The sequence below is a fragment of the Amblyomma americanum genome, chromosome 1 (assembly GCF_052857255.1).
Source record: "Amblyomma americanum isolate KBUSLIRL-KWMA chromosome 1, ASM5285725v1, whole genome shotgun sequence".
Lineage (NCBI taxonomy): Eukaryota > Metazoa > Arthropoda > Arachnida > Ixodida > Ixodidae > Amblyomma > Amblyomma americanum.
In genome coordinates this window covers 443,874,017-443,898,992 of record NC_135497.1, presented here as the reverse complement: position 1 = coordinate 443,898,992, position 24,976 = coordinate 443,874,017, and the positions used below count along the sequence as shown (strand labels likewise).

General features: G+C 44.7%; 1 protein-coding gene and 1 long non-coding RNA gene across 3 annotated transcripts in view; both read right to left on the bottom strand.

The window, feature by feature from the left end:
* Window positions 1-3,727: 3,727 nt before the first annotated feature.
* Window positions 3,728-24,976, bottom strand: part of RpL35 (Ribosomal protein L35) — a 170,538-nt gene continuing 149,289 nt past the window's right edge. Inside the window, exon 3 of the mRNA XM_077650556.1 lies at window positions 3,728-4,024. Within this exon, the coding sequence (XP_077506682.1) occupies window positions 3,793-4,024 (232 nt within the window). The 3' untranslated portion in view covers window positions 3,728-3,792. The remainder of the gene's footprint in view (window positions 4,025-24,976) is intronic.
* Window positions 10,939-24,246, bottom strand: LOC144115929 (uncharacterized). Of its 2 annotated transcripts, XR_013311616.1 has the most exons (6): window positions 19,270-24,246; window positions 18,792-18,862; window positions 15,125-15,231; window positions 14,815-14,995; window positions 12,381-12,497; window positions 10,965-12,138 (listed from the first exon to the last, which is right to left on the bottom strand). It is a non-coding gene; the product is annotated as an uncharacterized LOC144115929 (long non-coding RNA). The 2 variants fall into 2 exon arrangements; XR_013311617.1 differs by lacking the exon at window positions 18,792-18,862 and having other exon boundaries at window positions 10,939-12,138; window positions 19,270-19,489.

Sequence of the window (24,976 nt, the reverse complement as noted above, 5' to 3'; positions counted from 1 at the left end):
CAGCGAGCTATGGAAAGGAAAACGATAGGTGCAACGTTAAGAGAAAGCAAGGGGGGCAGTGTAGGTCAGGGAACAAATGCGGGTTAATGTCATCCCAGTCGAAATAGGCTTGGGCAGGGCCTGTAATGCAAAGGCAAGACAAACGATGATTGTTAAGTGTAATGGACTGGATTCCAAGAGAGCGTAAGTGTAGCATGAGGTAGCAGAAAGTTAGGTCGGCGGATGGACAGGGTTAATTGGAAAGATAAGGGACAGGCCTTTGCCCTGCAGTGGGCGTAGTGAGGCTGATGACGATTCTGTATACGCCGCTCCCCGTCTTCTATGATATTCCAAGGCCCATTTTCTGGGCGCCGAGCTCATGCGGGCAGCGGAAGAAACAGGTGACAGTTGGCAAGGCTGACATATTCAGTTGGTGTACGTATATCCGGCCGTGTGGTGGGTACTTACTTCCTGTTGAAGGCTCCCACAACGCGCACCGGCAACACACTAAATGCCAACTATGTTGCCCTGTTGCCCTCAGTATATAATGTGGCAGGTAAGCCAACTGGCACGCGACACGTTGCGACCTAGGTCGCGTGCCGCTACAACAAAGAAATCGCAGGGCCTCTTCGACTTCGTTACAACGATCAACTGTGTACAAACAAAACATCTCCCAAAACATGGGGAGAGCACGCGACAGGGTTTTTACTTCTGCAATTGAAAAATGTCACGCTTAAGGAACCCCGACCATCGCATACTTGCCCACTTACACGCTGATTTCTAGGAGGTAATGGAACCTTAAAAATGGCACACGCTTCGCATGTTAGCTTAGGGTTCTGTAAAGTATATGTTCAAAGCCCTGTAAAGTATATTATATATTCACGAACCGGATATGCAGCAGTGTCCCACTATACATTCAAGTAATTATGCATTAGAATGTGCTTGAATCCAGCCTAGTAGTAGATGTGTTCAGAAAATGCTCCACAATCTGGCCTTTGGTGAGCCGCGTATGAGCATTACAATCCATACACACATTTCTGCTTTGCCATGAGTAGAAATATGTGCCCAACAACACATGTACACACTTCAAAGTGATGCAGAAACAATGCCAGTGTAAACTGATGGGCTGTTATCTCCGACCACAAAATCACGAGATTGCACAGAAATTGTAAACTACTTTTTCCATAGGCATTTCTACAAAGCAGTAACGAGAGCTTTCCTTTTCACTTCACTTTATTACCTTAAAGACCCCACTTTGGGGGTGTTACATAAGGGGTGGGAGTACAAATATAGGTTGAATATGATTGCTTACATGATATTTATGAAATGCATATTTAAATTGTTCACAAAACTTGATTGGCAGGTGATGGCATCAACGTCGTGGGGAAGGCCATTCCAGTCTTTAGCAGGGCGAAGAAAAAAGGATGCGGAAAAAGTGACGGTGCGGGTGCGTTGGCATGACACTTGCAGTGGATGGCCGGTGCGATGAGATATGCGAGCCGGCGGTGTGATGTAGGGTGGTTGTCCGAGGGAACTGTAAAAAAACTTATGAAACAGACTAAGAGAAGCAATGCGACGACGATGGGCAAGAGTTGATAAACCTGATTGTCGTTTAAGTGACGATACACTGATGTCGTATGAATAGGCAGAATGAATGAACCTCGTGGCGCGATTTTGGAGATTCTAGTGAACTGATGAGATATGCTTGTTATGTTGAGATATGCTCCAGATAGCAGATGCGTATTCTAGTTTTGGTCGAATGAGTGATTGGTAGGCGAGAAGTTTAATACTTTGAGGGGCTTGCCGTAGATGACGTTTCAAAAAACCCAATGACCGGTTAGCTGATGCGACGATGTTCGTTACATGAGAGCGCCAGGAGAGATCCTGGCACAAGGTGACACCTAGGTACTTGTATGAGTATACAGATTCTAGTGGAACGTTAGCAACGGAGTAAGGGAAAATATGGGGGTTACGCCGGCGGTGAAAAGATACGAGTTTACATTTATTAGGATTAAGCGACATTAGCCAGTCATCGCACCAGGCATGCACTGTGTCAATGTCGCTTTGGAGCTGTGATTGGTCAAAGGTGTTGGAAATCGTGTGGTAAATAACGCAGTCGTCTGCAAACAGACGAACATTGCAAACCAGGTTTGAGGGTAAGTCGTTTATGTAGATTAAGAATAGGAGGGGAGCAAGTACAGAACCTTGGGGTACGCCTGATGTTACTGGAAGAGGGTTGGAACTGGCTGTTAGCGAGAACAAACTGGGAGCGGTTAGAAAGGAATTCTTCGATCCACAATACGACGTTAGGATGCAGTTTTAGCAGTAAACGCCTGTGGGGAACTTTATCAAAGTCTAGAAAAATAGCGTCAGTTTGTAAATTTAGGTCGAGGTTAGAGTGAACGTCATGAAGAAAGACGGCCAGTTGAGTTTCACATGACAAACCCTTGCGAAACCCGTGTTGTGAGGGATGAAAGAAGTTGATAGCGCCAAGAAAGTCCATGATTTGAGAATAGATGACGTGTTCCATGATTTTGCAAGGTATGCTGGTTAATGATATCGGACGGTAATTTAAAGGAGAATCTTTGTTACTGGACTTAAAGACGGGAATGACCTCTTTTGTTACCACAGTTAACCACGTAATTTGTACACCCCTACTTTGGTACCAAAGTTCATTACAAAAACTCACTTGCGCATTTTATGCTCCCTGCTGCACCACACCACCAGCACGCACGCAGGTGCACACAGGGCAGGCTTGGCAAGATCGGCGCAGCTGTCAAAGGTGCGAGTCGCGAGGGAACGTTGCCACGCTGCTCCAAGGAAGATATTGTTACGTGGTGGCAAGCCAAGGAAAGCACAACATGTCAGAATGAAGATGTGATTTAATGGCTGAGGGCCTAGCACGAGCATTCCGTCCCGCGCCACTTCCCTCTTCTTAGTCTTCATAACAATATCACTAGGCTAACGCCAAGCCAAAGCGAAGTCATACCTGACGCATGCGAGGGACGAGCACAACCAGCTCTTTTCGGAGAGTGCGAGACTAGGGTGCCGGAACCAGTGTGCCGATCACCTTGATAACACCTTCCCCACACACAGCAACATACAAACAGAAGAGTCAGCACCAGCTAAATAGCCATAGAGAAGACGATATAATGAAAAGAAATACTGGCAGCAATTGCCACAACGCATCCTTCCCGGACTGCGCAACCATTTGCTGCTTGTCAGCCGGGCTGAAAGTGAGAGCGCCTTTTCATCCACAATTTACTTAGACTGCTGGCTTTGCGATCGTATTGTCGAGAGTTCACTGCTTTCAGCTGCACACGTGCTGCTATGGCATCCAGCTTGGCGGAGTGGGAGGGGTATGAACTTTTTTTTCCCCCAGTAAAGGGAGAGTTGGGGAATCATGGGTGACAACACGTGGTATATAGAACATGTGCATCATGATCTGTAGCTTTTTAGGACATGTTTATGAAATCTCAGCGTAATTTGCGCACCCCCCTTTTAAAGCTTTAAAGAAAAAAAAGCGTGCAAATTACACGAGTAAATACATTTGACCCTGCACAATCTTTTATTTCTTTCCTTTGCCACTGCATTCCTTAAGAACACTCTCAGGTGCAGCAGTCAAGGCAGGCATCCTTGCATGCTGCATCTAGGTATCTGTGCCAACAAAGATCCGCACCATGCAACTCTTGCAAAGGCAATGCATTTCTGAGCTCAACTGAGGAGCAACAGCATCACATCACATATATAGGTTGGTTGGACGATGGACCCCTTTATTTACTGTGTTGGTTGTCACTGTACATCGAGCAACATTCACAGCTTGAGGGCAAACTTGCGGGGTGGGTAGGCAGCCAGCTTGCGGGTCAGCTTGCGTGTGCGCAGCCGCTTCTCATGAGGCGTCAGCTCACGGCGCTTGGCACGGGTCAGCTTAGGCCGCAGGTCCCTGGGCTTGTACTTCTTGCCCCGGTAGAACTTCCGCAGGTTCTCCTTCTGTGTCTGGTGGATGACTGTCAGCACCCGTGCAATGGACTTTCGCACCACCCGGCTGCAATACACCAGGTACACGATCAACCACATTGTATATACAAGGTCTCTCATTTAATCGAGATGTGCATCTCTTTAAACAGCAAAAAATATGAAGTGCAATTGTTTGAGTGGTGACCATAAACATGTCTGAATCTGCTTGACAAATGAGACTAGACGCCATTCAGTTAATTATCATTTGAAGCAATTTTGTTATATGCATTGTACCAGAACGATGCTACACTTAAAAGTTGCACAAAAAAGATTAGGACATGGATGACGAAAGTCATGCGAAAAACTTCAAGGAGTCGAAGGGTGGGGCCGTCGGAGGAGCGCTGCTGTTCTGGCGTGCGAGAGGAGAGGGAAAGACACAAAGATGTGGAAGTTCGAATTTTGTCCGCATATAACTCAGCTTCCACAAAATGCATTAAAATAATTCTTGCCGAAGGTTAAATATGGCGGCGTCTTTTGACACCCCAGACATATCGCAATATTATTAAGAGCCCCTTTCTGGGGCCCTTTAAGGACGATTTACACGACAGACCATTGGCCTGCGGACTAGGAGTCATGCGACGTCCCGGACCGTCTGGTTGTTCACTGCTGGCCAACAATGCTGGCAAACTAGCACGACAAATGATCATGAGCATGTCTAATGAGCATAATGCCGCGCGCAAAGGTGAAGCCCCGAGGAGCGGTGATGATCAGATTAGACATGGGCACGGCCTTTCACCCTACCTGGGCCATACGCGAGCATCACAAAGCAGAAGTGGAACATCATGTGATGCCTGGCCCGCGAGCGAACTGGCTGTTGTGTCAATCTGCCTTTACCCACATGAACATGTCTGCCCACTGCAGTGAGTTAACAGCAGAAAACTTTTTTCAACACTGAAGCACTCCACCAAAAGAGTGGCGCTAACACAGCGAGCCACAAAGCTGCAGTTTGAAGCACTAATACGAGCGATAACTATCACAAATACACGTGCAACTTCCCTTTTCCAGTATTCTGTACCAGTAGCAGTGCTGCAGTATTACAGCAGCAGTGTTAGTTATGCATGTCCTTTCAAACCATTTTAAACAACAAACAAGAAAACAGCATTAAACCTAGAAGACACTGACACTAATTGACCACAAGGCCCCAAAAGTTTATTCCAACAAAACTCTATAGCATACTAGGCACTATTCATTACAGTATGTTAACCCAACAGAGGAACGAAGTTTTAACATAGCACATCGCTACTGTTGGTACTTCCCTTTCTATGTAATATTTAAAATGCAAATTTCTGGAAAAAAAAAAGCCAGTTTTCCACTTATTTCTACGACTACAGGGTAGGACCTTGCCAGGATATAAAAATTTGCCTCCACCCTTTAAAAATCAATTCGTCGTACGACATACTTGTAAATAAACCTTACTGTGCACCTCAGCAAGTCACTGCAGGCCAGAACATTTGGTATCCCTCGTTTCCAAAAAATTGCGTAACATCTGTGACTCCCTTGAGTGAATGCACAAAGCACTGATGCGAAGGCTTACATTGTTCATTGAACTCAAATTAATCAGTCTAACATGAGCAGGTTATCCAGATCAGTTATTACATCTCATGACCCTTTGTGGCAAGGTATCTATGATTGTGCACATGACTTTTCAAAAATTTTCCCAAATTGGCTACCTGTTCTTCTCAAGTCAGTGATGCCGGCTACATTTGAAATCCCTAATAGACAGAATGGCAATGCCACTTCATGTAGAAAAAAAAAGGTTCGTTCTGCCAAAACAAGAAAAGATGGACATTACAAAGTTTTACGGCGCACCTATCTCTGGTACTGTCACTTTCTTCAACGTGGTGGAATGTTTTACTCAAAAACACTATACCCTACTTCACAAGTAGTTTGCAGCACTGCAGATACTGTGCAGTGGAGTCCTTAGATTTGCGATATTTCAGAGCGCACGTCGTGCATGCGGAGGCTGCCCAGCTACTTGGATGTTACAGAGTCTTCGGAGTGCGTTAAAAAAAATGCCGCCTCACATGAACAAAAGAGCTACATCTAAAATGAAATTTTGTTTGTCTAAATTACAAGCCAGATGATGCAGCATGCTGTAAGCAACTTGGAGGGCTCCAAAGTCTAGCGGCGAAGTTGTCGTTACCAGGCAATGAGCGCTGCAGTCTTCGCAGCGCGTTACAAAAATGACGCCTTGCGGGGAAAAAAAAAGAAAACCACCAGAAACGAAACTCAGGTTCTTCGACTACAAGCTGGACACATAGCACAGCCATAAGCAACGTGGCAGGTTTCAAAATCTGAGCACAGAGTCATTAGCAGACTAGCGATGCTCAATAACGCAATAAGGAAAGAAAGTGATATTCAATATTATGGCTATACAAAAAAGCAAAAATGTTTGCAATCAAAAGATAGCTATCAAGAACAAGTTGCATTAACCTGCATCAAATTTTCACCTGCTGCCACCTGTGCTAAGTGAAACAAGACAGGAGACAAGCACAGCATCAGAACGCACATGTAATACACCTGTCAAGTGCGCAAGCCAAGATCGCTTGTGGGGTGTGCCACTCGCCATAAGTGCACTGTGGCAAAGCAAAACAGTGTAGGTGGAGTGTCATCCACAAAAGACTGCAGTTCGGTTGGAGTTCGCTTACGGAACACGCTTTTCTGGCCAGGTGTGTAGACTTCGAAAGCATAAAATGTAATGCATAAAAAGCACCTACAGCTTTATTTTACTTCCTGTAAAAGTTTTTAACAAGGATTTCTGCTATACCGAGAAGCAAAACACATCAAAGGAACCAGATTACATGCAACTCCTCTACACGCTACCATCTTGTTTGCTGTCAAAATTCTGGAGAGGCCTTCTTAGAAACATTTTGGCTGATTCTTGCCTTTTCATTGTTTTTTTTAAAGTTGTCTACGGTAGTTTTATTCGTGCTATCGCATCAAGCAATAAATCATCAGAGGTTTTTGCTTTTTCATCTGCTTTTCTGAAAATTCTGCTCACTCTGTCGCCATTTTTGTTACTACAAGTGACACTTTGCTGCCCTGTTTAGCAGCGTCATTCGAAGTGCCGGAATGCACTCCTCCCGCAAGTGCACTTAACTTGAGTGCATGACAGGGGTATTACTAGCCGAACAAATACCACACACCAGACATACCACAGCACACACTACCACTGAATAATTTTTACTTCATGGAGACCATGGCATATAAGCACGGTCTTTCTCCCAATGGCATCAGCAAGTACCATTTTAAAAGGCAATATACAAACCTGATGTAACACTGTGAAATTTCTTGCAGTGCCACTGATTGGCTCAGGGGCTCTGTGACCCATCACACACACACAAAGAAGAAGGGGGTGGGTGTGCATGCAAGCCTTGTTTAAAGCCCTGCCACATAATGAATAATCTTTTCCAAGCCTATGCCATAAGCGCACCTTTCTGGTCTGCAGGGCAAAACATAAGGTGAACCGAGGAGTCTAATCAGGAGAAGAGAGGTAGCGGACAAGCTAGTCACGAGCAAAACCCATCCAAAGACGAAAGAGGACAATTTTGAACATTGGGCCATGCTCCTTCGATGGCACGTTGTTTGCACTACAGAGAGGGCTGCTGACCAAACTAGTTACGTATGTTCGTTTTTCAATGACATACGGGAGAACAATATCTTTAAAAACAACGAACTAGGATTTATTTGCCACTACATAAAGCGAAAAGAAACACTAGCTGGAGAGCGTCGAAACGGGAGCCTCGCTTCTCCGGGGTAGCAGTGTCTGGCTTTGCTGACCTTGGCAATGCGATCGTCCATTCTGCGCAACCGGCCCTCACACATCGACACCGCTTTCCCTCAGAGGGACTAATGGGCGCTTCCCAACTGTTCTTGGAAGCGGCCGAGGCGTCCTTCCCTCAGACGCAGTGGGCGGCTCCCAATGTTGTGCAGTGAAGACGTCTTGGGGGAGGGGGCGTAACTGTCTCGGAATATTTAACAATGTAACCTCTCCAGTTGACCGTGGTGAATTGGCCTTAGAGGATTACAGACACCAAATTTTTCATGTTTTCTTAGGAACAGCAGGCAAGACGTTAGTACAGGTAGTATGCACTGTCGCACAGCTGTGCCACGGTGCTGTACGTCGCCGGCCGCCATGCTTGGGGTGCACATAGAAGACGAACTTCTGCTCCGCAAGCATGTTTACATTGCGTGTCGGGTTGCCACTTGGAATCCACGTGCATCACAGATTCAGCCGGTGGTGACCGGGCGCGATAACCGTACAAAACTAGATAGCTTGTAAACGAACGCTGCTTCCATTGGGCAGTTGCCACGCTTGTTAGAGCTGCTCAAGCGGGCTGAGAAAACAGGTGCAGCGACGAAAGTTGGTCATGGGTTTGGTTCCCCTCGATTCTGGGATTGAAGCTCGGATAGTGGTCAATGACAGCAGCTCTTCCGTGAAACCAGAGATCCGCATGTAGTTCAGACACGTTAGCGGGAAAGTGATCGGATTTCCTGCCTCGCTAGGGTGTGTGTGGTGCATGAGCACACTGGGTAAATCTTCTAGAAAAGCAGCCAATTCTTCTTGTGTGGGAATCCTCGGCGCACAACGCATAAACATGACCAAACTTGGGAAGCCTTGTTACCACATAGGAGCTGTCATTTTTTTTTGCACAAAGGTGGTCATAAGATTGTCACCACGGCCACTCACAAGGCAGCAAACTGGGCACTGTGCACGCAGTGTTGGCAAAATTCGACACGAGAGTACCTAGTAGCTGACACTTCATATTTCGTGCTGCGTGGTCTCTTTCGTGCCAGCTTCCGACAACACAGCGCAAGCTGCATAAATTAGTGTGTTATTTTGGTAGAAACCAAGGTTGCTGCACCAGCTCACGAGCCATACAGTATCACCCTGACGCAAGCGCAGATTTCACATCGTCCACGATGAAAGACACTGCCCGGGTGGCCAAGACTCCACCGAAAAACGAAGCACATGCCCCGAGAATTCAAGATCCAAGCAAGCATGAGGTCACATCCTTTAAGCAAACTTTTGCGAACATCCTGCGTTTGCTTTATGTAGTAGAGCTCGAATATCAAGGGTTCTACACAGAAATGCAGTCAAAAGTTATGCAGGGAGTACTGCAGGCTACTAGTTGTACCGAGTCACAATCTCCGTAAATGTGCCTGAACTACATGCAGCCCTGCAGTCATGGAAGCGCTGCCGTGACTGACCACTATCCGAGCTTCAATCGCACAATCTAGGGAAAACAAACCCGCGACCAACTTTCGTTGATGCGCTCGTCTTCCCGTTTGAGCAGCACTAACAAGCGCAGCTGCCCAATGGAAGTGGCATTCGTTTACGATGTAGTTTCACGCAGTTACCGCGGCCGGTGACTACCAGCTGAATCTCTGATACACACGGATTCCAACTAGCAGTCTAAATGCAACACCCAAAGAAAACATGCTTGCTGAGCACGAGTTCATCTGCCATGTGCACCTCAAGCATGGCGGCCGCCTGTGACTCTCCACAGCACGGCTGTGAGTCAGTGCATACCACCTATACAGAAAATAGCATATCGAATTCGCCTACACCAGGTATATAAAATGTAACTGAATGTCTTCAGACGACGTTTCATTTTTAACAGCTGAATGGTGACTGAAGTCTCTGAAATTGGACTTCAGGTCACGGAAAGCCTGTTTCACATGCAAGAAAAAGTGCTAGCGAATCCTGCTGCCGCTGCGCAAAAACCAGTTTTGAGCCGTAGCAGCAATGAGCGGGGAGGTTCCAACAAATTGGAAATTTTCGAGACTCTCCCCTCAATCGCTGTCGCTTGCATGTTAACCAGCCTTAAGGGGGGAGGCTACCCTTGAACACCAACTTTTTTGTTTCTTATATATCTGAATGAAATTTTCAGTGTGGGCTCACAGCATAACCATTTGAAGAACTACCAAGTTTCATGGAGCTGTGGGCACCGGTTCTCAAGTTACAGGAGTATATCAATGTGGTTCACATAGGTCGTTTATTCCAGGTGAATATCGCTAGCACACATGGCGTGTGCAGAACATCAAGGTAAGGTTCAGAAACCGCAGCTCTTTTTGTTGGGACATTTTCTCCAAGGTAAACTTAAGAGAAAGGCCTTGCTCCTTAAACAAGTTCACAATATGTACAGGTCCCACACTATCACAACCTTTGTAAAAGACCAGAAAATCATAGACGTAGCGAAAGATTTCCCCCAGCCCATGCAATTTCTTGGCGATCATTCCTTCCACCCTGCTTAAGAGAATATTGCTTAGCACAGGGGCAACCTTCGAATCGATACATTTAGCAGACTTTTGAACATATGCCGCACTGCCATACTCCACAAACATGCTCTTCACTTCAAATAAAAGGAGGCAAGTGCCAAAAAAGACTTATGTTACACACCCGTTCCTAAAGACGAGCTCATCGTTGTGCTCCGATATACACATCCATAAGCTTTTCACAAGATCTTCATACAGGATAGAATAAAATAGTTCTACATCGACACTAATCACAAGACAATCAGCTGGATTGTCATTCTTAAGATACTCAACCACACTGCGAATTGATTACAAGAAATGGATCTTCAAGATGCGAAGTACACGGATGCTTTTGCAAATAACCAGAGATAATTTTGCATGAATCCTTTTCTGAAATTTATCTGAAGAGCATGTTATTGAATAGCATTTATTTGAAGAGCATGTTTGTAGAGTAGTGCAGTGCGGTATGTGTTCTAAAGTCTCGAATATGTAGTGGTTCAAAGGTTGACCTTGTGCTAAGCAATACTTTCTTGAGTAGGGTGGATAGAATAACTGTCCAGAATGTGCATGGGCTGGGGGAAAGATCTTTTGCTATGTCGATGATTTTCTGGTTTTTTATAAAGGTTGTGATAGTTCGGGACCTGTACATCTTCTCAAGTTGTTTAAGGAGCAAGGCCTTTATCTCAGGTTTACCTTGGAGCAAATGTCCCAAGAAAAAGAGCTGTGGTTTCTGGACCTTACCTTGATGTTCAGCACACTTCATGTGTGCTGGCAAGTGTTAAGCTGCTACCTGGCTACATGTCGACCATTCCAAGCTAGTGAAAGATAGCATTGCACTTTCTAGCGCGGGCTCAGAATTGATGAAATTATGCTTTCACAGCATGACGACTAGTTTCCAAGAGCAGATTTTAAGGTTAACGAACGCAGGATTTCCAAACCTTGTTACTGCAAGAGCATATGATAAATTGTTAAAGAAGCTGAGACAGTTTTGCGGTGACCGGCACAAACAGGCTGGGGCCAGCCAGCGAGATGCCAAAAGACCAGTTGTGTTACCGTATGTACATAAATTGTCGCACAATTTGAAAAATGTGGCCAGAAGGTATGATGTAAAAGTGGCTTTCTCGGCCCCTAATACGTTGTCTAAAGCATGTAAAATTTTAAGAATAATTCTGTGAATGTGGCTCGAGAAAAGTACACGTGTAGAGTGAAATGTATATGTACCTTGTAAAATGAATGTGGTATCAAATATTATTATCTTGTAGTCTGGTTTACGTAGGTGCAACTGGAAGGTGTATGAATATAAGACTACAGGAACACAAGAGGGTAGGGGCTTGGCTAGGTGGTTGGGGTAATTCTGCTGTACACTGCATGGGATGTGAAGTCTGCTACCCTTTCCTTTTGGCAACACGCATTTTGTCAGTAAATTCAGAGAGATTAAATGGGAGATTATCGAGGCTAGACACATCTTATGACTCCGTGAAAAATGTGTGTTTTGTCTATCGTGTTAACACACAATGAGTTGGACTACCTCGATCAGGGAAATGTTGAGGGCGATTTTTGACTCATGTTGTCCTGTATGCTTATCTGTAACTACATGGTTTATGGTATTGCTTGGCTTTTTATATATTCCCTGTTCACGCCAATAAACTTTAGTCGCGAGTCAGCACCTGTCTTGTCTCCTTTCTCATCCCTGTCTTTCGCGCTGGTGGATTCACCGCAATGGCTCACCTCTGCAGAAATCCAAGGCATGACATTTTCCTCTTCACACTCGTGGTTCAGCGCATAATACGGCAAAGGCTTTTCAATTCCAAGGAAAGTTCGTGGCTCCATTGAACACTGCCTCCTGCTTACAAGACACAGAGCAGCAATCATTGTAGATTCTACCTGTGACACAAAGAGCAAAGTTTTAGTTTGAGTGGACTAAACTAGGAAAGCAGCACAATATGTCTATAGCCAAATAACTGAACTGAAAGAAATAGAGGGTAGTGTAATAGTGAACACACTGATATATTGCAAGTGAGATATATGCATAATATATTGCAATATACAACACTGCTACCAATGCCTTAGCCAACTACTTCATAAATAACAATAAATGCAGTATCACAAAAATACTGATAACGTACTATTAGTGTTAATAGTAGCAGTGCAGGTTCCATGAACAAAAAAGGGCCCAGTGCTGACTGTCGTTCCCACAGCAGCCTTGTGACCAATGGCCGGTGTAAAGGAAAGAGGAGGAATGACTGAAAAGAGAAAGAGCCAGGGGGAAGGAAAATAGGTATAGAAGGGCTTAGGATATCATAGGCAAATAAGGTTGTTTAGACAGTGAGCACAAAATGAACATTACCACACAAGTAAAGACATACAAGACCAAACATATATATCATTGTGCAGAGTGGCAAACTTGATGCCATTTAGCCCAAAATGTGTTTTCAATAAAGTGATTATAATTATTAATAGAACAACTGACCGAGTGAAACCATAACAGGGATGAACAAGGAAGTTGTTAATATTCTGGCAGAAATTAAAAGAAGAAAATGGATCTGGCCAGGGCATACAATGCAGAGAATGAATCACCAATGGTATCTTAGGGCAACAGAATGAATTTGATGGATTTTAATGGCACAAGGGCATCTGTGGCCAAAGAGTGCCTTAGCACAAGTTAATTTCGTCTACTCAAGGTGAAATCAGAGACCCATTTCCCAAGCATTTCATTCCAGATAAGCTGAGCACCACGCCAGGAAACAGCTTGTGCATTGTATCCCAACAAAATGAATTTCACCCTAAGGAAAATATAGCAGGAGATAGCTGATTATAAGCTCACTAGATAAGATTAGGTGATTTCTGATAGTGTGGCATGTAGCTGGTGCAAGACACAGATAATTAAACTGGAAAAGGCCATTGTCCTGAGGTGAATGTAAACTAAGCAATGAGGATCATGAAATTCACTACACTAGAGCTGTTAAGAATCAGCTCAAGTTCCATGCTTCAAGATGATGCAAGTTTGCTCAGTGAAAAAAAAATAAGTTCACCCAAGAATTGGTATCTTGGCGGTATCAGGCTGCAGGTGCAGATGAATTAATCCTGCCTCAGAGAAGAGCTACATAGAGCACAAAACATTTTAGGCCAGTCCTACACTGACAGCTGTTAATAACTATTTTAAAACTGTTTTTCATTGCACAAACAATAATACCGAGCTTGTGTTGGTCATGTGATTATGTTACTGAGGCTCTCCTAAAAATTCTAGCCAGAGCTAAAATACAAGCTGTCTCAACTAAGTTTTTATATCAACAATGAGAACATAAACACATGCAGATTATTCAAGTAGAAGTTTTATTCTTCATGACGTGCCCTACAAATTTTAAATTATACTGAAAAGTAATAGAGTGGAGTGCTTGTGCCAAAAATACTAAACCTCAACAACAAAGAGAACACAAGATAAAGGCAACAACATATTGCCCAAAATTTAAATGTTTGACAGAACAAATATGAAAAGAAAACCTCTCCACAACTGGAACAAAACAGCGTGATACCGAGCACACATTTGAAAATTGTTTCATCCAAATCCCCAGTCTGGAGCTCCAGCACTCTTCAGCCAGCATGTCATGAAATGTACCATAGTTCTGGTAGCTGTAAAGAGTATACAGCTGATCCGGCATTTTGATATGTGAACAGTAACCCTCAATGACCACCAGGCTGAATACTTTCAAGAGGCTGTTCTAGTAACAAGACTGCAGTGAAACACTTAGCAAGTTATGCTGGCGTAATAATGCAAACCGTTAATCAGAGAGTTCGCTACCACGCAACTCTGTAGTAACTCCTAAAGTGTTGCAATCGAATGAAAAAAAGGACTGCCTATTATATAAACAAAAGTCAAGAGGCTGCAATGCAAGGCCACGACAGAAGTGCTGCAATACAGCAATAGCGATACAATGTACACTTTAAGCAACACAATGAAACATGATCTTTTATCCTTAATTATCAGAATTTAAATATTTGTTTTCCTTGCTCTCTTGCAAAATTAAGTTTAGATTGTGAAAGCGCTCAAAAAGACAAGGATATAGAAAGAGATTTCCACACAGTGCGCTTACTTCCAGTGTCTTTTTGAGCACATCCACTATCTAAACATGGTAACCCAACTAGTCTAAATGCTGTCGTTATTCCAAAATTAAGCCTTTCACAAAGTGGGAGCCCCTTTCCCCATACAAGGTACACCATAACTAATCCAACACTTTTTTCATATGTTTTCTCTGAGAATAAACACTGTTTGAAGATTTTGCAATAGTACTTGTCTTTTCGATTCTACGAATGTATCATGCAAGTGTTCAATGAAATGACCATCTGCCTATCTTGATCATTGCTCAAAATCAGGGTATAATGCACCATGAAGGGCAGGCTCTGCTTGATTTTTATGTTTTCCTAACGAAGCATGTATGTGCAACCCTTCTGCTGGCTTGTATGCAGCAGGTTTGTCTAGCTAGGCGAACTGTGGTTTTCCTATAAAGATGAAATGGTACTTTGGAAGTGAATGGTTTTATAAAATGCATTTAACATACATACCGGGACTTTAACAGCACCTGGTGTAAGCAACATCAGTGGGGGGACCGCAGGAGTGGCCTAGTGGTCCGAGCATCTGCCTCGCAAGCAGGAGGTGCGGAGTTCGATCCCCAGTGCCACCGGGTAACCAGCGGTGATACAATGGGTCGTTTCAATGGCCAGTTTAAAACTTGAAATAACCATGCTGCAATATATACAAAAAATGATTTGTGTGCTCTCTCTTACATGACATAGTTAATCATATCATAGTGTTGGCAGTACACAAAATGCATGTGTGGAACATATACATGCACTTTTTTTGTTCACATCTTACCTGCTACGTGCTGTTATCGCATGTTATGTGCTGGGAAAGCAACAGGTAGTGAGCAATGTTGTGTTGCAGCCTTTCTTCTGGTGGAATTTGAATCATGTGAGGTGCAGCTGAAAGAAATTGTTTCACACATAAGTATATTTCATGTAACACAACAAAAAGTGCACAGCCCCATCATGAGTTGTGGTTTAAACTAACAGCGAGCTTTTTACTAATCTATTTAACATATGATGCAAGTCAGTGATGCTGGAGGCATAAAACTAAATACTGTGAAGTAACAAGAGCTAATATGGACAATCATGCCTTTGAGAGATATTGTCAATATATATTTTCCTGAATGAACTAAAGTTATCCTTAGAAGCATTCAGACGAAGATAATTTTGCTAAATGCCTTTTGCCAGAATAGGCCTTTTATGAACCAGTTGCAAATGAAAAGAATAACTTTAAGACCATGCTATGCATGCTCTAACGCCAAAGTAGTTGCATACAAGCAGTATACTATGCCCCTAGTTTTATGGTGGGCCTGTACTGCACAATTTTCATGCAAGGTAGTGGAAAGTATGCGCCATGAAACAGACCTCTGCTTGCTGAAACTGGCAAATAAGTACTGGGTTTTTAAGGCAGGAAAGAAGTTACATAGTTCCTTCTGCAGGTTTTGAACTTCAGGTTAGTTATTTGAAAAATATCAATCACTGAACTGCAATGATTGAAGTTTTTAGCAAATAACATTTCCATTGTAACAGTGGAACCGCTCTTTTATTTGAAGAACGACTTTTCAAAAGCCTGCGTTTCATGGTGGCTGTCAAGTAGCCCTGATAAAGATAAACCAGTCACGACACACAACCAAGCCCCCGTAGCACATTTTCAACTATACCCTCATGATATAGCTTTAAAGTAAGTGTTAAGCAATACAAATACAAATCCCTTGATTTCCTTCATGATTTATCACTGGTGTATACATACAAAGATAACCGTACAAGATGTGGAGTGCATGGTACAGAGAGAGTAGGCAGATGGTTTCTTGACACTCAAAAAGTGAACAAGGGAAGGAAAAATCTCAGGGTGCTTGCCGTTTCGACAAGACAACTTGTTTTCGTCTGGGGTCAACATATACAGAGGAAACTTAGAATCAAGTACCGGGTTGTCCACTCTTAGTGCGAACACGCGAGCACATGGCTGTGCTCTTTGGGCCACTGTGTCTGACATTGCCACACATCGAAGTGTAACATGACACGAAGCACCACATCCAGGTGCATCTCCTCTTGCGCCATTTTGCAGCGATGAGTGGCTGCGCCGCACACAGTGGACCTCTAAAGAGTGTGGCCATGCGCTCACATGTTTGCACTAAATGTGGCCAGCTCTGTACATTCCAGAATTGGCATAATTATTTGAAAAGGCCTTGCACATGGTCAGAGGTTTCCCAACCCATAATTTCCCCCTCCTTTCCTGCTTTCTTTAATTTATCCTTATACTTTAACCTTACGCCCTGCACCTCCTGACATCACTTCTCGGAACCTTGGCTGCCATACTCCTCCCCCTCCCCCTTCTTTTTGCCTTTTCTCCGAACCTGCCCTCATTTTCTCTTTTTCCTTCAAATTATTTTGCCCCCCCCCCCCCCCTGGTATTTTATTCTGCCATGCTGCTTAATTCCTTTATCCTAGTTTTTCAGGAAAAGGCAGCCAGCCATACCAAGCCACCTGTTGCGGCTGGACATAAAGCCATTCAAGCCCACTATCCACACTCCATACCCCGAGATTCATTTCTACTGAATTGGGCTTTTTTGTTTTCACAGTTTTGCAGGTCAACCGGTTAATCTTCTTTAGCAGCTATCATGCCTGGTCAAGGTTCACGCTCCCCATCGTAACGCCCTTCCCATATCGCACCCTCATCCCACACAACAGGCCTTTCGCCTCGAAGTGAAAACCTTATTTAAACCCCACCAATGATGAACACTTTGCCAGACAAAGACAAGTCCTCTTGTCGAAACGTCGGCAAGCACCCTGAGGCTTTTCCCTTCCTTATTCAGTTTGTGAGATACCAGGGACAGGTGTTCAAGCAGCCATACCACACTAATACCCCTGCCACACGGGCACCGCAAAGGCCTTTGAGAATCATATCCAAAGGTGTAAGGAGTGCAGCTACCCGGTACAAATGTTGCGCCTTTGTCGCTAAGGGCCTTGGAGGTGAAGGCGCTCAACCAAGACCTTCGGAGCCCGAAGACGCGGCATTTGAGAAGCTGTGATCGCAGTACCATCCAAAGTCAAAAAGTAAAAGCAATAAAAAAAATAGATAAGCTAATAATGTTTGAAAACATTTTTTTCAAATACGAAAGGTGTGTCTGGCTTTGGTTTTTGTACGGGTGTTTATGTTTTATGTTCAAATTTCAAGACAGAGAAAGTGTTGCGGCAACACCGAGCGCCCATGGTGGCCAAGGCAATACACGTACAAAACCTGCTCCTGCTGATGAGAGTAGCTGTTGCAGTACTTTTAAGGAAGCAATCAGAATAAAAAAATTGTCAAAGCTCAACGAATGAACAGAATACACCACTTTAATTTTAGAACACTCACTTCAGCCACCTCGAGTATAGCAGCGGGTGCTAAGCCTGAACGACTTTCACCTTTGGGCTGCACCGTGTAGCTGCATCGCTGCTCCTTTAAGCTTTCGCTCCTTTGGTGAAAAATGGTGCCTTTGCTGGAAAGGCCTTCGAGGAATGCCATGTGACAGGGGTATAAAGCACATTTTTTACTGACACAAAAGACTCAGTGCCTTTAGTTCTGACAACATTCTGAATCATGCTTTGGTGGCTTAGCATATCAAAATACTGGACATGACAAAATCAGCTAATTAGTGAGGGCTATTATTTGCTATAGGTAAAATTATAACACTCTCCTAAAATAATGAAAAGAAACCACCAGCACTGACATCAATGTACAATTTGGCTGTAACATACTGACATGACAATATAGTTACACGTAAATTCCCTTTTCGCACTTCCAAACTGCATGCATTATTTCTAGAAAGTGCGAGAACAGAAGCTCATACATAGTGCCAAAAAAAAGAGTGCATAATAGTACCACTTATGAGGTGTTTATCGGCAACTGCAATGAGCAAGGCTATGTTAATGGCAATCCAGAGTTATTATGTGTCTTACGAGCGCATGCACTTGGGAGGTGATAGCAGCTGTGGACGCAGCTGTCCATCGCAGTTTTGAGTCTGTCGAGATAACACATGGGGTAAGGTATTCCCTGTTTTGCTGCCGAAGGCAAAACCGTCAGCGAGTGGAGTTGCCTTGCTATTCACTGTCAACATCTACTGCTCAAAGTAAAGGAAACTAGGGCATAAAACATACAGCATTTCATATTATGCTTTGGCCAAATGCAGTGAGAATGAAACAGACTAGAGACTTGTCTTATGACGTTTGCACTCTTTACTTTGCACCAGAGGAAAATAAATTTATGTACAGTTGACCTACATCTTGCCACAGTCCTAGAAGAAATGAATCCAGGTCTCAGAAATTCTACCGAGAGAATACTGATGCTGCATGTGCATTTCTCTCAACTGTTCTGAAATATGCAGAAGTTACCAAATTTTTTTACTACCTGATTACATACTGTAATCTTTGCAAGGAATATGAGGTTAACGGACTGGGAAAAAATGTCGGAATGGTACCTTTGGTACTGGGCACTTGGACAAACAAATGACCCACTGGGCGTCCCCAGGAGCTCTGCTACCAGGCACCCCTAGCAACAGTAGTCAATTTTCCAGATCCAAAGGAGCCATGCAAATGATTGCCGAAAAGTCAAGTTTAAGGACAGCAGATGCATGAACACAAAACAGTTTTCCAACTTTGTTTCAGTGTGATAAATGGTTTCAAATCTCTAGACTATATCTGGTAGTACACAAATTATCAGAACACCATCTCCCGCTCAGAATCATCTCAAAACATATTCGACACGCAGTACCAACATGGACAGTTCGTGCTTAATTGAATCCAAAAGTTTACGCTGATCGACCAATATTACTCTAAATAGAGACAGAAAGCGCATGCACGTTGTACTGACGTTATCGTGAACATAACATGCGACGAGACGCAGGGTTACAATACAAACAAAAAACCGCTTTCAAAATTTGAGAACAAAAGGCTCACCTTCTCACAAGTTCGCCAAACCGGAGACGTTGCCGAGTGGCTGCCGCCAAAGTCACTCGCAATGCACAGAAACAATAAAAATGCAGTGCCGCTGACTTTCCTTGAGCAATTCCAGTCGATTGAACTTCCAACTGTTCGCACCGACTACCTCTGCAAGCATGTCTAAAAGTTATCGGCGCAGCCACGCCATTTGCAATTTACGGGGATACACGGGAAATTCATAGCGCCATTCGCGTATTCGCGCTCAAGCTCACGTCGCTGATGTCGCAAAGGCGCACAACGGCAAAAACATATAAGATGTATTTAATTTTACGGTAGCTTTTTTAGCTGACAACCTGAATTGTTTGATATATTGTTTTTTCTTTTCGTTGCATGAACGTTATTACCACCAGCGGCAGCGCAGCTTGGCCATGGCTAGCCATGGCGAAGTCGAAGCGCTAGCCGAGCCCGCAGTCGGAAACATGTGCGCAGTTAGCGCAGTGTGGAGTTGAATGAACAGGCGCTATGGAATGGGTTTTTGTTCTTCCGTGTTCGCTGCGTGCGTCCTGCGCGTTGTGTGTCTTTAGTATGTGTGTGTGTATGTGTGTGGCCGGAACGCTGCATTGGAGTGTACATACAACAGCTCGCTGTCCCGTGCGGCATCGGTGCGTAGTAAAACGATCATGCAGAATGTGCGTCACAATGCCAGTGGCCCTGCACGAAAGAGGAGACTTGAAGCCGACGGAAAAGCTGCTCTCCCTCGTGGGACTGCAAGAATCTGGCGAGTAACAGTCGACGCGCGTTTCGGTGGATGATTCCGTTTACCACGCCAAAAAAATTCAGCACTGGCCAACAGCAATGATGAACTGACCCGATTCTTGGCCGATCCCCCAGTGTGGGTATGTGCCATCTTTTGATAGGCTAACAACAACAACAACAACTGCTGCTGCATCATCACCTGTGTGATGTTTGTGACAAGCTTGTTGGATGTGAACGTGGCTATGAATGGTATTCGCCGAGCAGTGGCCCTCAGGGCGTGGCACCAGTGGATACCTGAAGACGATTACTGTTTGCCCGCGCCCTGGCGCCTCGCATTCAACCGAATGCTTTGGCGTTAATTATTTATATCTGAATTTCACACGTAGTTGGACTCGCAAATATTACAGCGTACAAACGTACCGTCGGAAGAGCACCCTTTTTCATTTTTTTTAGGGAGGGGGTGGGGGAATTACCGTCTGCTCAAATTTAATGTCACTAATATTTTGAGCTTATTTTCTAAACAGGTGCCGTGATGGCACTGTAAGCAATGCATTTACTGGGCAGAAGTTTATTTTATGTTGTGTTGGCACAAGGTTAATGATTGCCATTGTACTGTGGTGCCATGTTCAAACAAAACACATAATTGTACACTCTCTTTGAAGAATGTGTAATGAGGCAATAAATTACTGAGCAGCGAGTATGCACTGTGGTAAATGCGACGAACGTTACTGAATTACTTCACACCTGTCATGTTCTGTTGTCGTTAGTGATTACGTATGCCTTGGTGTCTGCTGCTTTCCAGTGTAGGGGTCGAGAGGCATGTCGAGCTCCACTGAGCAGCTTTTTTTCCTTCCACTCTCTACTGGCCAACGTGGTAAAATAAACTCAACATAATGCGTGATTGCTCAGACCTAGATTAGACTACCATTTCACTTATTTACTCTCAGGGCCAATTGGCATCGAAGAGAGGAGAGCGACTAACATAAATACATGTGTAGGCAGATTAATTAAAATGATTATACACAGCAGACTTGAAGGCATTGGATGCAGTGGTGGACATGACGAAGGCAGAGAAGATGTGACAGCTGGAAACGTAAAAAAGTGGAGATCTGCGTGAGTTTGTACGCGACTTAAGGTGAACGCTAGCAAAAAATTAAGAAGGTGCAGAAGACTGAGGCCAGAGTTAAAACTGTAGCTTAACAGAGGAAAGCACCTTCCAGCAAGCCAAAATGTGCACATGCAAGCGGTTATGTGAACACAGAACATAGAAAATTAAACTCCTTTTTGGACAGAAGGAAAGCTAAGGCACATTGCTTATTGTGATGTTGCTTAAAAAGTTGGTGTCTAGTTGTTGCCCTTCATATCTGGTCCTTCCACACCCAGCAACTGAAATGCCATCAAAAAGGAGCATCTCCAATCACTCTAATTACATGGGAGGTACACATCGCCAGATGTCAGAGGCTTGGCGTCTCATCTTGCAGACTAGCTAGTTTGGCAGATTTAAACTTTACCGCATGTAAGAGGCATGCGGTAGCCTTGAAGGGGAGTATTTCATAAGTGTTACAGCATATTGTACAGTCTGGCATGCTTCATTATTTACATCACAGTAATATGCTAGCACAGGCTGGAAAGTTTGTAAGTGAACAGAAAAAAACAATGTTCATGCCATATCTTAGCCACATTCTTAGTATTGTATAAAAAGTGCAAATAAGGAATTTCTCATTTTTTTGTCAGCTTTTTCTTTCTGTGCATTGATTTTTTGCAAGTTAGCAAGGTTCTACAGTCTTGTGTGCCTATCGGCTGGCCTCTTGTTTGTCAAACGTACCGAGTACTCAATGGGTCGTGTCAGTGCAAGCTAAGTAAACGATGGATAGAAAATTCATGCTTTCAGAGTATTTCCAGAAAAAACTGCTATTATTTCCTACTCAGGATGGGGGAACAGCATCGATGGTGCACATCCTCCTTGTCACTGCAGCAATTATGGCTGCTCGCTGCTTTTTGGTGGCGTTTCATTTATCTGCAGGAAGAGCAGGCATGAATGGGCGGCAATAGGTACCTACTAAATTAAACATTGCATTGAGCAATATGTTGTTTTGTCGGTGCTTTTGTTATCCATGAAGGAGTTGGTGTTTTTGATTAATGGTTGTGTAGCAAAGATGTAACTGCTAGATTGCACTGCATTCACAGATTTGTTTGCCCATGCTTTTGGTTTACTCAGTTGTTTATTTCCTTACCAAATGGCAGATGGAAATTCGGCTTTCAACTTGTGCACTTTCATCATGTTTGCAATGTACTTTCAGCTGGTGTTCAGTTTCACTTTGGAGAAGTTGTCCAACCATTGTCTGTGTCTAAATGTTTTCTAACAGTTGACCTCATTACGCAGCATTTCTCACAGAAAGCAAATGTTGCAGTAACATTTTTATTAAATGTTACTCTATTATGTGGCTAGCAATGTAGCAAAAAATATTTTCATCAAGTCAGCTTTTAACATTATAGCAAATTAAGGCCTTTGTTATTTAACGTTGCTCACAATTTGTACCAATCACTCAACCTTGAAGCAACATAATGCGTTATCACCCTTCCTCGGCTCTTCATTGTGTTATTCACATTAGACATGCTCACGATCGTTCGCCATGCTAGTTTGCGGACATTGTTGGCTAAGAGTACACCAGACAAATAAAAAATCGGACGTCATGTGATGCCTATAGTCCGCGGGCCAGCAGTTCATCGTGTAAAAGTGGTGTCACATCATAAGCATCTTCTGTTTTTGCTGCCTTTAAGCAAGTTATTAGTGCGGTTGGTGCAACACATAGTCGATGGGGTCAACCGTCCTGTCGTGTTAAGTTTTGATCCCTTAAATTGAATGTTTAGTATTTTTCCCTGCAACGACTACAGAGGAACACGGACATTTCCTTCAATACTGGACTGAATATACGGTCATTCCCTACGTTTCATTGAAAGCAGAAGTGGTTCTGTATTTAAAACGTACATAGTCTACGTTATAGGTACGGAATTTTTTTACAGTGCATACCAACTAAGCTCTCAGAGCAATGTTGTAGTGTCCATATATGCCTGACCCGGCGCCTCACGGCACACTTTCAAGACGACTCGTACTACTGAGGAAGTGTGTGGCCTGGCCGCCCTGCGAAAGTTTTCTTTGTTTACAACGCCCCCACAATGACTGTTTGGGTGTCGACTAAGCCAAAACAAAGCGCTACCAGCAGAGGCACTCGTGCCAGGAGAAGCACCCAAGGCGCCGGTGGACAAAAAGCGCTCACGGCCGAGAACTGGTACTGGCTCTCATTGCTTTGCTTTTCATTTGCAACACAAACACGGTGTATGTGAGTGCGCATGCGACGCAAAGCACAAAAGCGGCGGAAAGAAGCCCTGTTCTAACGCGCTAACGCTGTCGGGGAGCACGCATTTCAAGGCTCCCGCTGCCTCACATTACAGCGAACAGCCGCTTTGCACGCGCCGCGCGTGAGGTGGCGCCACTTGCTCTGGAGCAGTGGCGCCACCATACCAGCGCACGAGGGTTCGTGTAGAGGAACGCTACGCTGGTCAGCGCTGGTGATTAAGCTCCTGGATTGTAGCTATCTACGGCTTTGCTGCTCTGTGTTGGGGAGTTCCGTTTGTGATTACCATGTCTGGTCGTGGAAAAGGCGGAAAGGGACTCGGAAAAGGAGGTGCTAAGCGGCACAGCAAGGTTCTTCGTGACAACATCCAGGGTATCACGAAGTCAGCCATTCGCCGTCTCGCCCGCCGTGGTGGCGTTCAGCGCATCTCCGGTCTCATCTACGAAGAAACGAGAGGTGTGCTCAAGGTATTCCTGGAAAACGTCATTCGTGATGCCCTCACCTACACCGAGCATGCCAAGAGAAAAACTGTGACGGCCATGGACGTTGTCTATGCTCTGAAGAGACGGGGCAGGACCCTCTATGGTTTCGGCGGTTAAGGACTTTTATTTGCCGACCATCTTCGCTACAGCGGACAGCGTTACTCCGGTTTGGACTATCTTTTTGTGTACAGTCTTGCAGTACTGTTCATGTGTAAACCCCAGTTTCTAACCAACTTCGCCGCCGCAACATCGCAGCCCATGTTCTGAATTTTTCAAGATGGCTGTCATTAGAACAAAAGGCTTCGGGCGGAAGCACTTGATAGGAGTGCTACTTTTCGTGCACTTGTGTTCATAGGTGAATAAATGTTTCATCATCATCAGTGCCTATTGAGGGGCTTTACGCTGGCCACGCAGAGCGGTCTCCAAGGTAGAACTGGACGACCGTGTACGTGGCGTGGCGTTGGTATCCAACTGCAAAAAATTTGGAGGACGCTTAAGCTTCGCCTTTAATCCGCTGGGTATTTCGGCGGAATCTCTGCCGCGGCAGCTGATTCCGCTCGCTCTCGCCGCCGAATGTCCAAATGTGAACGCGCCATAAGAGTGGAACGCGACAGCGTGTTGCAGCACTGCCAGGGAGTCCACGGAACGCCATCGCCCGTACGGCGCGACGCCTTGCCCGAGACAAATCGCTCTGCTACGTTCGGTGAAACGGACGCGCGGAGTGGCAAACCACATAGAAGCGCTGCCAGGCGCCTTGCCGAAACGCACGGGACTCCAGTTGCGGGACTCCAGGTGCGTTTACGCACCGCCGGCTCCCTCCCTAACCTTAACCCAGGCCTCCCACTGGCGCCGACTCCAGACCCGAACTGCTCCCTACCCTATTCTCCTTCATGCCTGCTACCCCAATCAATTCCTTTCTTGTAAGCTCTGCGGGAAACCGGGAGGCTTCCTTCATGTCCTCCTCACATGTCCTGCCTTCCCACACCCTCCATCCCCCACCACGGCGGAGTCATACTGGGAGACTCTCCTGGCCAGCTCCGCTGCTGCTGACCAGCGCCAGATAATTACCGATGCCCTGAAGCGGATAGCCCTCCAAGGGCTGTCCTTTGCCCTGTAAGGACATCCGTCTAA